Here is a 14,849-nt window from a genome sequence, read left to right on the forward strand (position 1 = left end):
GAGACATAGCGGGTAGTATGAAAGAAAAATGTCACATGGTGATACATGATAAATGTTAATAAGAATATTGAGCATATGTTTTCCAGATTTTCTGTAATCCACCAACCCTTTCAAATCTCAGTCCTGCCCAGACTTCTAAATATTTTGGATAGGTTGGAAAAAAGAATGCATCATCTACATTATATTTTTGTGATTTTATTTTATTTTGGTATTCTGTGTAAATTAATAATGAAAAGGAGAGTTCTAAAATGAGAAAAATCACACAAAAGGTGATCAGAGATTTGAAAAGTATATTTTTGCTTGAGATGTAGAAATATTGAGTTCAGACTTCTTTCCATCAGGTCAGAAAGAAAATCCCCATTTACATTTGAACAGAACTCATTCAGTTTCATCTGATACAGATCACTGTATTTTGTTACACAGATGTGACAAATAGAATTACAGCTGCTCTTTATTTGATCTTCTAAAGAGACAAAGATGTGGAAGGATGCTGTCTGCTCCCTTTTTCCCACCGTGTCATCTGTTGTTTGGGAAGGAGTCCTAATTTGCAGCAGATACAAAACTATTTGTCGTGTTGCAGGTTTGCCAAAAATAAATGAAACCATTAATTACTACATTTTTTGAGCAGCTGTTAATAGATTGGGATAAGAAAACTGTACCTTAGACTACTGGTTAATTACAAGAACTATAATTGTTTAATGTGGCTTTTATGGAATGAAATTACTGTACCAGAAGATGTGAACTCTGTTTTTAGACACTGTACAGGAAAATGAACACATAGCTTTATATCAATATCGCTAAGAATTAGTATATTTTATACAGTAATTATTCACTGTTGTCATCCTACACATTTATTGATATTCTCAACAAAAATACATTAAACTGGAGTTAAGATTGAATATATATCCATAATTAAAGTATAAAATTTGTAGTAATTCCAAATACAATCCACTACAAATACAGGTAATTGAGAATTAAGGTTAAACTTAAAAGGTGTATGTGAAGATAGAAACAGATAGCTAAAGCACTCAAACAATCTTAACTCTTCTTTTAGTGCCATTAATGTTATTGCATATACATAATAGTGTTTCTAGTTGCACATTAAATTTAAATGATTTTTAAAGACACTGCATTTTTTCCTCTGGCATCACCCTCAGAGAGGATGATGGCATGTTATACTATCAATGGCTACCACTTTCTCTGTGGCAGTTAGGATTCATTCTAATTCAGAAGAATAGAAGATTGCAGCCATTTTGAAAAAGGGCAGTTTTTCGTGGAATTCTCTGTAGTAGAATATTATTTGTCAGGCACTGCAGTTAAAAAGAAGAATAATAAAAAATGAACATTAATCCCTTTTTAAAAAACCTTGGAATATAGCCTATGTATAATATTTCAATAAGTTTTAACTATATGGAAACTATGAACCGTGTCTGTTATTCCATTAATAAGATAACATGAGAAATAAAAATCACGTGATATTGGATGCTTAATTTCTTAAAGAACATATTTTCAATTAATTGTAACTTATAAAGTAATTAATGAATGTGATTGGGCACAGAATAAATTTTCTGGGATTTTACCAAGTGAGCATGCAGATCCAGTGGCCCCAACACCATGTGCAACTGACATGCGTGTACACCCCCATCAGAGATGTTAAGTACATACTTGGACAGCTAACCCCTCATGCCACTACGCCTACACTCTAATTTTAGCATGCTAGCTCATTCAGAGCTAGTGGGGGTATGTCTCCTCAAGCTGGGAATTACACCCCCAGCGCAAAGTGTAGATATACTTTGGTGTAATGGAAATTCATGTTAAGAACGTTGGCACAAAATCACTGTTTCCTGGTTAGAGCAAAAGGTTTTGTTTGCCTTGGAATTTCTGGAACAGCAGGAGACTGTTATCCTGTTGCAACATTCTACTCCAAGAACATCATCTCTTTGCTAACCGCATTTTACAGATACTTAAATATGAACCGTATCCATAAAAATTATAATACATGTTATGTTTAGAATTCTGTAATTTAAAATCAGTTGAGTAAACTCTTTTGATCATAGAGTAGATCTTCACATTCTTCGCTTCTGAAAACAGATGAAGTTAGGTTTTTCTTCATAGCCATCATAATACCCTTTTATGGACATTTTAAGAGTCATTCTTTCAACATGACTTTTTCAGTACAAATCCCTTCCAAGTCCTCTGTCTCAGCAGGTTCCAGTATTGTAGACGCAGGTGTTTCCCATGATGAAAAGTATGAAATGGTGGTATTTCTTTGTGAGGAAAGCTATAGTCTTGAATGAGCTGTTCTAGTTTTGTTAAAACAGAATTTTTCTTTCCTAGCATTCTTTGTTGACTTGTTTATGCACCAGGATATCGGTTTGGATTTGCCTTTGTCTAATTCATATACTTTTGATCAATTCCAACTCATGCCCAATTATATTACACTAAATTAACATAATTCAACAGATGTTGATATTTAAATGTTTTCTGGCATTCACATCTTGGACAGCTGTCTTAGAGCTTGGGGAAAAGGCAAACATTTAGAGTTAAATGCTGAACATATGCTTAAATTACTAATTAGAAAGAAGAAAAACAATGCATTATCCTTTCTGAGGACAGTAAATCTCTAATACAGATATTTTTTTAAAAGACTTTTAGTCACAGTTAAAGTCCATTGGTCTCTGGAGACTGGGTGCTGTGGCATATACTGTGGCATTGGACTTCATTTCCATTTGGATTTGCTGAACGTGATGCCAATAGAGACTTGCTTCGTTCAGGTGAACTTGAATTAAGTCTCAGAAGTGCTGGAAAAAGACAATGTGAAGACAAGTGTTAGAGTACTGTAGGTGGTGATGAGATAGTCCACTGACAAGAGATATTAATATTTTCCCATTCATAGTTAAATTGTGCTAATACTCCATTAAAACAAATGTCACTCTTAAGTTTAAAGTTGCATTCTGAACAGATTGGGTTGATATGAAAGGAGTTTGACATAGAACAATGCTACTATCACATCTGTTTAACATTTAATAAAAAGAAAAAAAGTGCATCACTTTTGATGGTTAATGTATTTTTCTTCACACTGGTAGAGGCAGATGCTACAATCTGTGTTACGTTGGTGATGTCATTCTTATAACTGAGTCTGAGGAAAAAGCTTCAGAGCTTGTAAAGTGAGTAGCTAGATCTAGGGTGGAATTCTGATTTCATCTGAACAGTGTTTTTTGTTGTTTAAAAAAAATTTTTAAAAACCAATAAAAGTGATAACACTTGAGAGGTATACCCTAATCCTCGTAAGAGTAAGAAATGAATGTTCTATATTTCTATATAATATCTATAATTTACTATGTATATAATGAGTGTGTAGCTGTAAATACAAAATTATTTTGCCAATTTCTATTTATTAATAATTGGAAAAGATTGTTATATACACTTTTTTGGTAAATTTTTACAGACAATCCTAATTACAGTAACAAGAGTCTAGTCGAGAGGCTGCACATCTTACTAGTAACGTACACTCTTTTTAGTTGTTCATAACTATGTATGGAGTTTCTGAAAATGAGCATGGGAGGCTGCAACCCAGGAATGACTTTTTTTCGGGCTGTCAATTAATTGCAGTTGACTCACATGATTAACTCAAAAAAATTAATCACAACAAAAAAATTAATCATGATTAATCACAGTTTTAATTGCACTGTTAAACAATAGAATACCAATTGAAATTTATAAAATATTTTGGATGTTTTTCTACAATTTCAAATATATTGACTTCAATTACAACACAGTATACAAAGTGTGCAGTGCTCACTTTATATAATTTTTATTTCAAATACTTACACTATAAAAACTCACCTCATACAAGTATCATAGTGCATTCTCTTTATCATGAAAGCACAACTTACAAGTGTAGATTTTTTTTGTTACATAACTGCACTCAAAAATAAAATAATGTAAAACTTTAGCTCCTACAAGTCCGCTCAGTCCTACTTCTTGTACAGCCAATCGCTAAGACAAACAAGTTTGTCTACATTTATGAGAGATAATGTTGCCCGCTTCTTATTTATAATGTCAGTGAGATGTATAATGTCACTGAAAGTGAGAGCAGACAGTCACATGACAGTTTTGTAGCTGGCTTTGCAAGGTATTTACGTGCCAGATACGCTAAACATTTGTATGCCCCTTCATGGTTCAGCCACCATTCCGGAGGACATGCTTCCCTGCTGATGATGCTCATTTAAAAAAAAAAAGTGTTAATTAAATTTGTGACTGAACTCCTTGGGCGAGAATTGTATGTCTCCTGCTCTGTGTTTTACCCTCATTCGTGTTACAGCAGTCTTGGGTGATGACCCAGCATGTTGTTCGTTTTAAGAACACTTTCATTGCAGATTTGACAAAATGCAAAGAAGGTACTAATGTGAGATTTCTAAAGATAGTGGCAGCATTTGACCCAAGATTTAAGAATCTCAAGTGCCTCCCAAAATCTGATCAGGACAGGATGTGGAGCATGCTTTCAGAAGTCTTATAAGAGCAAAACTCTGATGCGGAAACTAGAGAACCCGAACCACCAAAAAAGAAAATCAGACTACTGCTGGTAACATGTGACTCATGATGATGAAAATGAACATGCATCGGTCTGCACTGCTTTGGATCATTATCGAGCAGAACCCCTCATCAACATGGACACGTCCTCTGAAATGGTGGTTGAAGCATGAAGGGACACATCAATCTTTAGCGCATCTGGCATGTAAATATCTTGCAACACTGGCTACAACAGTGCCATGAGAACACCTATTCTCACTTTCAGGTGACATTGTAAACAAGAAGCGGGCAGCATTATCTCCTGCAAATGTAAACAAACTTCTTTGTCTGAGTGATTGGCTGAACAAGAAGTAGGACTGAGTGGACTTGTAGGCTCTAAAGCTTTACATTGTTTTATTTTTAAATGCAGTTATTTTTTGTACGTAACTCTACATTTGTAAGTTAAACTTTTAAGATAAAGAGATTGCACTCCAGTACTTTTATTAAATGAATTGAAAAATACTATTTTTATTTTTACAGTGCAAATATTTATAATAAAAATAAAATGAGCACTGTAACGTTGTATTCTGTGTTGTAATTAAAATCAATATGTTGGAAAATATCCAAAAATATTTATATTTGAAAATGTTGAGCAGGGGATTGGACTAGATGACCTCCTGAGGTCTCTTCCAACCCTAATATTCTATGATTCTATGATATAAATGGTAGTCTATTATTTTTAACGGCACAGTTAATCGCGATTTTTGTAATTGATTGACAGCCCTAATTTTTTATCTTTGATTTTGACTTTAGGATTTAGATAATATAAATACAAAGAAAACACAGACAGTATACCCTATTTTTGCATTTAAATTGCATCAATTCTTCTAATTCCATGTGGTAAGCAAGTTGTTCATAGTGCCTATTTGTTCTTGGTATTTTGGTTTTAAAATATTGATTTTCAAACTGACTACTTTGTTCTAGAGATATCTGCAATATATTTTTTCATGGAGTTTTTCTGTTGGTGGCACATTATACTGAATACTTAACTTTATGGTAGATGAAAATGGCTGAATTGCCTTTTAATAATGTATATTCTGATAAAACAATATCTGTCTTTGGCAAAATGAATGTAAATTTAAAAACACTGACCTTACTTAACACATATTTACCCAATATATATTTTAGAAGAATGTTTCATTTAAGAATGCTTCATGTGTTTATCTGCTACCTCGTTCTTTGTTAACTCAGGGCACTGCAATGTAGAGTTCTCCCAATACACCATACATTCAGTCTGGCTACTGCACATTTCCACCGAGCAAATCCAGTGCATATAAGCCATATTCCCCATAGCAACAGGTTCTGATATGAGTGATTAGGTGATATTCATAAATGTGTTTGTTGAAGCCATAATCAAAATCTCCATCCACATGGTCTTCAAAGTCTGATCCCTCTTACTTCAAACCATCAGTGTCAGCTTTTACTGGTTCTATAAAAACTGTGAAATTAAGTATCTAATCTTTGTCATTCTCCAATTAAGTAAGTTTGGATCAATGTGGCTGTAGAGGGAAAACCCTTGCCCTCATCTATAGCCTGAGCAAAAGGAGCCAAATACCTCCCCAAAATAAACTGTTGGAAAAAGGGGGAACAAATTGCTTGAGAACAAAGCAGCTGTCAGAATGACATCAATAGAAATTAGCTGGTACTCTGGCACTTCTTGCTGACACTGACTGTCCAAATCATTGCCAGGCACAAATGCTATATAGCTTTTTATGACAAACAATAAAATAGATTTCAGACATCGATTTGACCTAAAGTTAGACAAATCCAATCATACTGGGTGACATCTATCTCAAATATTCCTAACAAAATGATACAGAGGTATGTTCTTTTTTTTTTTTTAAGAGAAACCTGTACAATAGTACTATCAGGTGAGGTCCAAATCCTCCATCTTTACAGAAACAATTTTGATCATTCTTATTTGTCTTTGTCTATAGAAGCACTGTTGTCACAGCCAGGAGCTATGCACTTACCAATAATGCACTCACAGTATCCTGCAATATGAAACATGTATGGATGGGGGGAGAAAAAACCCTACATACTAGATTTCTGTGAGACAGCCCTGCAGTAATTAGTATATCAATCACTTGCTATTCAAATGGAGACCAGGCTGCCAAAGTGCATGGGTTGGAGGCGCAGCCAACAGTGCCCCTTTGCATCTTAAAAAAATAACTTTAAATGTCCCTTTGCTAAGGTTGGGTCTACACTGCCACTTTCAGCACTAAAACTTTAGTCGTTCAGGTGTGTGAAAAAACACCCTGTGAGTGACAAAAGTTTTAGCACTGAAAAGTGCCAATATAGACAGCACTTTATCGCCGGGAGCTGCACTCCTGGCGATAAAGCATGTCTATACTGCCCACGCTACAGTGCTGCCACGGCCACGCTGTAACGTGGGCAGTGTAGACATACCCTAAGGAGAGTGCTTTAGGATGTGTGGAGCGCTTGTCACATACTGGACAGCTACAGTTCACATCTTGAAAAAGTGAGAGATGCATGTTCTGACTTCAGTCAATTGTTCTTATTTAGTGTTATGGTAAACTTCGGGTTGTTTTTTCTCTCTACCCTTAAATATCTATATAAGGAGTTTTCTTCTACTTTCCACAGAGAAGCACTCCCAAATTGTGCAGTTTAGAGTGAGGCAGACCCTATCAGTAAATGACAAATGTTGTCCTTTTGTTGGACAGCCTGACATCCTCTAGATGACTGGAAAAAGTCATAGAACAAAAGGAACTATAAAATTTGGTGCAATGGCTCTGTGCCACAAGGGGAAAAGGGGTTGAGATTTAGGAGTGAACCCTTTCTAACGAACCTGTTTGCCATTGCTTTGCATATATATATTGCTTTGCAACATACGTCTCTTGCATTTTGTTGTACCATATTATGAAGGTGCCATAACTGTACCATAGTTAGTTGTGTTGAGATGTGCATTTGAGGCAGGATTACACCTCTTTATGTATGAGTAATATTATGTACTGTACCCAAACTTACAGCACTAACTAGCTGGTGGGTAAACATGTAAAATGTTACAGTTCTATTGGGATATTATTTTTAGAAAATGTTCCTTAATACTAGAAGGCAATTTCAGGGAAGGGTGTGACTTTGCATAAGCATCCAAACTTTTGGAAGCTTAATCATATTGAATCACTGAAACTTGTGTTGGTCCCACTACCTTATTTAGATACTAAGGTGACAGGAAACTTAGAAATACCTACATGATATTGTTTAATGCTGTATACTGCTAAGGTGCTCAAATTGTGGTCCATAGCACTCAGGTAGGTGATGAAGCAGTTGCTAGCAGTCTGTGGAGAACACGGTCATATTAAGACACCTAAAAATACATTTAAATACTGTCCAGTTTTCCATGCAAGTAGTTGCTAATCGCCACAGAGTAACACCATCAACTGGAGGAGGCAGTCTATGCAACTTCCTGTGGGAGGAGGACATGTGGTCCAGAAGGCAAACTCTGTACTAAAATGTGGGCCACCCTGTGTGTTTATAAAAAAAAAAAAAAAATTGAGAACTTTTGCTATGCTGTTATTACATTAAGGACACTAGAATAATGAGACAGTGTGGTCGGGCTGTACTCTTGTCAAGAAAGATGGATGAGGTCATCCACCTTCATTTTGAGTCATTTTGTTGGCTTTCTTATGTAATATATATTTCTGAATCCAGTTTCAGAATTGCTCTCCTGGTTTTAGACATTCTCCATTATCTATCTTCTCCCTATTGTTCTGACCACTGCTCCCCATACTCCCTTCCATCTCACACTGCACCTCTGGACTTAGCCTGCTTTCTGTAAATGTTATAGTTGAGGAAAGAGGTTACTCATTGATCTCCTTTATATCTTATGAGCTCTTCCCATACTTTCCTTCTAAACTCCCGAATCACTCTTTCAATCTCGTCTTAAAATCATCCTGTAGTTTGAAAACTAAAATTATTAGAGTAGAAATTAACCTTGTAGATCACCACCAGGAATGTCCAAACATGCTACCTAATAGCATAATTACATTGTCTAAGAAATTGTTGTCAAACCATTTCAAGCTTCAAATAAGTTGCAGTCATCACATCGTTCTGTCTCCATTCTCATCCAACTCTTTTGAGATTGAAAATGGACAAAGGGAGTGACGATTCTTCTTAATAATCAAGCCTTAGATCCTTATAAAATTCAAACCAGTCAACTCCAGCCTTACTAAAATCTGTTTCTAAAGAGCTTCAGTTAGTAACTTATCAAGCCTAGGCATTAGCTACAGCATCCAATGATATAATTGAAGAGTTCTACAGCCATCTGCAGGAACTCAATGATACTGTGCTAGGATAGATGTTGCTGTTTACAGAGTATTTCAATGCCCAAGTTGAGTGAAAGAGTTGTTGATCAGAATATAATGGACAGACAAGTATTGGGTGATATCAGTTCATTAAATTGTGCTGTGAAAATTAGTTTTAAAGTGTTATTTCAGCATCAGTGTAGCATACAACATAATCTATGCTTTCCAAATCAGCTGCACAGAAATCCAATAGATAAGAATGTTTTTGAGCAAAACATGAAAACTCTTCCACTCTTACCTCTGTCAGGAACTGCTACTTTCAAAGTTCAAGTTATGTCTAAAATGCAATAAACAGGGACCTCCATTATTTACAGATAATATGTGCCAAGTCATAGAGGTACAAAATGTAATCTGGCAAATGGCTTGATGCTTTGCTGAAGTGTAAACAGAAGTCCAAACAAACTGTGGGGAGGAAATGAGGTGTGCATGTATTAACATTGCAATTATAACACATCAAGAAGAGTAAATAATATGGATCTCAAAGCATTACAGCTTGTGAGGAAAGCAAAAACTCCTAAAAGCAAGAAAACACTGGAGTAAGATAACCAACAGGGATGTTGGAGCAATGAGTAGACATGTAAAATAAATACATAAGTAAATGTGTTATTTGTATTGCAGTAGTGCCCAAAAGCCCCTAACTGGAATCAAGGTCTCAGAAAATGTACTAGCACATATGAAGACAACTGCAATACAAACTTAATTCTCACAACACACCTTTGTGAAGTAGCTATGGAATAATTCCCACTTCCAGGGTAGTAGAGATGAAGAAGATTAATTGTTTTTGGAGGAGTACTGTTTTATATATGGAAAAATGAACAGGGTGGTTAGTGATGTCCCCACATCCACACAGCAAGCCATTGGGGAGAACTATGGTATTCAGAAGTAGCTGCCTTCTTATGCTCAGTCCACTGCACTATACTGCTTTGTAATGACTAAAGCGAATACTAAATCTAGAGTGAAATTCTAATTCCATCTGAATGTTAATAGCAAAGGCAGTGATAATACTTGGGAACATCATAAACCCTTAAAAGTAGGAAAAGGAGGTTAAACAAGTAAGTCTGTTTTCTTTCTTTTTTTCTTTTCTTTTTGTTTTTATATAAAATATAATCATTTAACAAAAGTACATGTGCAAAGTGGAAATGGCATATAAAGGTCTGTTTTCTGTATCTGTGGTCCATGAAAGTAGGGGGCCTCTTTCAAAGGCTGGATATGGATTGAAAGGTCAACATGAAACTGATGACTTTTTGCACAGGACAGGGTGGTGCTAATGACCACTAAGATCCCATTAGATCAAACTCTGACTTGAGCTGCTACAGATGGCTTTGGAAGCCAAACATTCATAGTTTCAGATGAGAAACAGCTCATTAAAAATATTGTATTACCAAGAATACTGAGGTGATAGAAAAATAAGAGTTTGTATGGCAACAGTGTGGGTGGAATGGTTTTTGTCTGGGGGATTTAGAAGATGTATCATTTAGACATATTTCCTGGAATCATTATCTAGAGAAAAAATGGGAAGGCAGACTGCCAGAATGGAGGGGGAAAGTAAAGAAAATTAGATAGCACTGAATAGTGGGATGATAACCTTAACAGCAAATAGTTATGAGCACTGGTGACTCATGTTATCAACATGGAGACAGCCATTTCTGAGAACAGCAGTTTCCACAGTGTAACTTATTTTTTTTATTAATATACATGATTTTGGTGTGTCGTCTTGTGCTTATAGTACCACTATCATCTTTTCCCTGGAAATACTGTATATCAGAGGGGAAAAGGAATAAAATCTGGCAGTATATTTTTCCATTCCTTTTTTGTTTAATATGTTGAGGCATGATAATAACAACAAAAATCTTGGCCTGCTAGTGTAAGTTCACACCAGTCTGGGCTTATGCAGCCTTTTTACTTCCCTCTGCCACAACTTTGCCGCTGCTATGACACTTGCAGGCCTGCTCCACTGTTGTGCAGCTGATGCCCTGTCCATGCTTATATTTTTCTTATTGACAGTGAGTGTTCTTGCCAAACGCCAGGGACCATAGTCACATCTGTTTGTCTCCCAAGCTTGTCTGAGGCTGCTTGGGAACACTTTTTATCCAGAGGGCAGCTTTAACTAGGCCTAATATTCTGAAAAGCCTCTATTTGTAAATGCATACAATGAGGCGACATGTTCCTGTTGTCTTTCCTTTAAAATTATTCCATTTGACACTGCTTGCTCCAGTCCCTGTCACCAGCACATCAAAAGCCAAGTTTTCAGGCAAGGTGGTCTTAACAAGTTTTATTTTTTCCCTAATAAAATGCCTAGTTTCCCACCAGAGCACTATTTATAAATGATAGCTTGCAGCAAGCTATGGATAAAAAGAGAGAAATCAGGCAAATAGCTTTCTTCCTATTTGTAATCCTTGCTTTTGTGTTTTAATGTTAAGAAGCATATTGTTGAACCCCTAGCCAGACTGTGAGGGTCAGAGTTCTCGCTACGTCTACAATTTAGAAATGTAATATTCATGCGCTAGTGTTTATGTTTACAGCCAAAGTGTAATAGCTTGCTTTCTCTAAACTGCAGCTTTCAGATTAGGGACAGTTCTTTGTCCATTGCTCTTTAAAATGTAGCCTTTTGTCTCTCTGCACTTCAATCAACAATACATCTAAAATGGTAGTTGTAAATCCCCTGTTGAAATAAATGCAATGTTTGAAATTAATCTAGTTTTAGTCAAAGGTATAATATTAGTGGTAGCTTCATAATGGACTGTGGATTTGAAAAAGTGTAATTATTGCTTTAACGATTTCTTAAGAATGTTGGTTAGTTTCTAGCATAGAGAAACCTCTAGCTTTTTCCCAAAACCATAGCAAAGAAATAACCACTCTCACCTTGGCTAGTGATCAGATTGTTGTGCTTTGCAAAGACAAATGATTCATTTATGCTGAAGGAACAAGGCTGTCTTTCAGACATTCATTGATTTTGAATTAAAAAGTAACTGCTATGTTCTACATGAAGGGTGACAACAATAACAAAGTAGTCCTTACTTAGTGTTATTTGTTGCAACTCCATTGCATGTGCCTGGAGGAAAAGTGTTGGGACCTGAGTACCATAATCTTATTGATCAATAATCTAGATATCTCAATGCAGTGTAACAGATAATCAATTCTGGGTAGAATTACTCAAGCGCAGCTAGCTGTTACTCCTGTAGCTCAGGTCTTGAGGTTCAATTGGCTGACTTTATTAATTTTTATCTTTCATCCTACTTGCATCCTTGGGTGGTGTGGGTTTGTTTTGGTTTGTTTTTTTTGATCCCCTTTCCCCTCTACATAGGAATGCTGGAGAAAAAAACACAGTCATTGCACTCTACCTAGTATGAGACATGTCCAGGAGACTTTTACAGTCTAAGACCCTGCAATAATATAATGGGATATGGATTTTGGGAAGAGGGAGCTGGTGATCTATGTTTAGTATTCATTGGTAATTCTATTTCTTGATGTTTTAAAAAAAAATTGACAATGAGATATGAAGGTCTTCACATTTTTTATGTGCAGCATATTCATTCTGAATAAAATGAGCACATATATCAGTTTAGTGGTTAAGACAGTTCCTAATTTTAATATTTTGCATTCCTTTATTTGAATTCTGATATTTAGTTTCAGAAAATATATTCTACGGGTGATTTAGTTGCATTATGGATATCAGAGTCAAGTGAGTAATCAAGATAGTCGAAGCCATTCTTGAAGAGACAGTTTTCCCAAGTGTAATATGACTGGATTCATAACCCATTCTCTATATTTTAGCAGGTTTTTTTTTAAAAAGCACACACATATCATGATAATGTACTTACTTAAATGGTTACTTTAATAGAATATATAAAACATAAATTAAAACCTGCAAGTTTAATAACAACTTTATTTAAATAGCTTTTTGAATATTTATTTTGCCTTTATTGACCTTTTCTATACTTTGTTTAAATTTCCAGTTTTCACTTTTTTTACATGTACTACCAATTACAAAAGATTTAGAGGTTTAAACAGTCTTAATGTAAATTTAGCACTAATTGAAATTTACTCTGTGATAGCAGGAAGGGTGAAAAGAGGATGGTTCCACTATACTTAGCTTTTGGATGTTAAATTTGTATTTAAATTCAACTTGTGAGGCCGTTTCAAGGAAGAAAAGTCCATGTTAAAATAGAAAGTTAAGTTAATCGATGCTGACGTTGTGGCACAATAAGTTAATCTGGGATATGCATTGGAGTATTTTATTTTTTAAATTACCCACTGAAGCCCGTCTATGTGAAATAACAAAGTCATTAGTACATTTGTATTAAAAAAGTGGATTTGTACCATAAAATGTTAAACACTATGACCATTTTCAGCCCAGTGTTTTGGTTTTTCTCTTTTTACAACATTATGCAGGAAATCTGAATATTCTTTTAAATCACATAATCATCTGTTACACAATTAATAATGGTATAGCTTAAAGAAAGCTTATGTGCAATAAAGCAAAATTTATAAATCCTAGACTGAACCCAGGCCCCTTAAATGGGAACATATTACTCTTCATTGGCACCAGTTTACTAGATTTGTTTCCCACCTTGTGATTTAACAAAATTCACTAAGTTATAATTAAAAGAATCACAATATTGGGACTTGTGTTTTTAGGTACTCTGTAATGTTTAATACATCTCCATAAATGCCTCTTCTTTTTCCCTTGTCTCCTAATTCTTCACCGAATGATGCAGCCAGCAGTATCTGTGCCTCTCTAAAGGAATGTTAAGTTACTTATAGCAAAATTACACTTTTATTCCATTTGCGTTTGAAGAGTTTTCTGTTTCATGTTACCTCAGACATTCTTCATGTTACCTTAAAAGAAATTGATAATACTTTTCCTGTAATAAATGTCATTCTGACAGTAAGGCATTAGTAACCAATTGATAACCTACAACAATATTGTGATCTCTTTAGATAATTAATCTTAGCTATTTTCCTGTCAGAAGAAACAGTGTTTTATGTTGAGCTAGAAAGATTGCCAGTTTTGAAAATTAAAAAGCATTCCTTTTATATTATTCATTCCAGGAACAATTTATGATGCTGTGTTTAGATGCTGAGCGCTTGTCAACAAACATAATTATGTTTTGATATAAACAAGATTGGTGGCTTCACTGTGCAGCTTCATCTTCATTGAGAATGTTTTGATTTAGGTTCAGATTTAGGTTATACAAGCTGTGTATTTATGTGGCATTTCCCCCCCTTTGTTAATAGTTTTCTCTGATAATCACTTACAGACAAACAAGTGTACATTTAGGATCATTGTGCATGGGAGACATCAAACGGAGAAGGAAAGCTGCACCCCTACCAGGACCCACAGGTAACCAGTTTTACTGTAACCAAACCCCAAAAGTTAAATCTTTAAAATACAAAGCAGTAGGTCAGCAACACAGCAAAGTGCATAATAAATTCAGCCACTCTTGACATACCTTTAGGCAGGTAATATAATAGTATTAGAGATTAAGAAATCAACTGACTTTTAATTGTTGTTTAGACATTTCTAATTTCTCAGCCTTTTCAAACACAGTACTTATTAAAGAAAAGTGATTTGGTTTCCCCAGAATGAAAATCTTAAACAAAAGAGATTACTATACATGTATACTCAACAACACAAGATAGGAAGAGCTAGGGTATTTTTCCAATGAAGAATGTATATGAAAACCTAGAATAAATATAATGTACTGTACAAGATTTGTTGGGCAAATCATTGAAAGTTTTGAGTCAAGTATATGAAAGATAGCTTCAAAATTAGTGCAGCACATTAAATGGCTAACACCTGCAAGTCCATTTTCAAAGATTTTTGTAGATGCAAGATCACAACCATTGCATGCATTTTGCTGATGTTACAGCTGTGAAATGACTTTTTTAATACTTGGCTGTGATTTACAGGATTCTCATCCGTTTGTTTATGTTAACTATATATAGTTA

The 14,849-nt window shown here is 35.1% G+C and overlaps 1 protein-coding gene across 13 annotated transcripts in view; it reads left to right on the plus strand.

The window, feature by feature from the left end:
• Positions 1 to 14,849, plus strand: part of GPATCH2 (G-patch domain containing 2) — a 182,898-nt gene that overhangs the window by 149,921 nt on the left and 18,128 nt on the right. For 6 of the 13 annotated variants that reach the window (XM_073338878.1, XM_073338879.1, XM_073338889.1 and 3 more), the window contains one exon: positions 14,159 to 14,241. The exons of 2 other annotated variants lie outside the window; for them this stretch is intronic. In XM_073338878.1, the coding sequence (XP_073194979.1) occupies positions 14,159 to 14,241 (83 nt within the window). Of the gene's footprint in view, positions 1 to 3,086; positions 3,168 to 14,158; positions 14,242 to 14,849 lie in introns of those variants that run through there. 5 more of the 13 variants (XM_073338880.1, XM_073338877.1, XM_073338876.1 and 2 more) reach the window with 2 other exon arrangements.

The sequence above is a fragment of the Lepidochelys kempii genome, chromosome 3, assembly GCF_965140265.1.
Source record: "Lepidochelys kempii isolate rLepKem1 chromosome 3, rLepKem1.hap2, whole genome shotgun sequence".
Classification (NCBI taxonomy): domain Eukaryota; kingdom Metazoa; phylum Chordata; order Testudines; family Cheloniidae; genus Lepidochelys; species Lepidochelys kempii.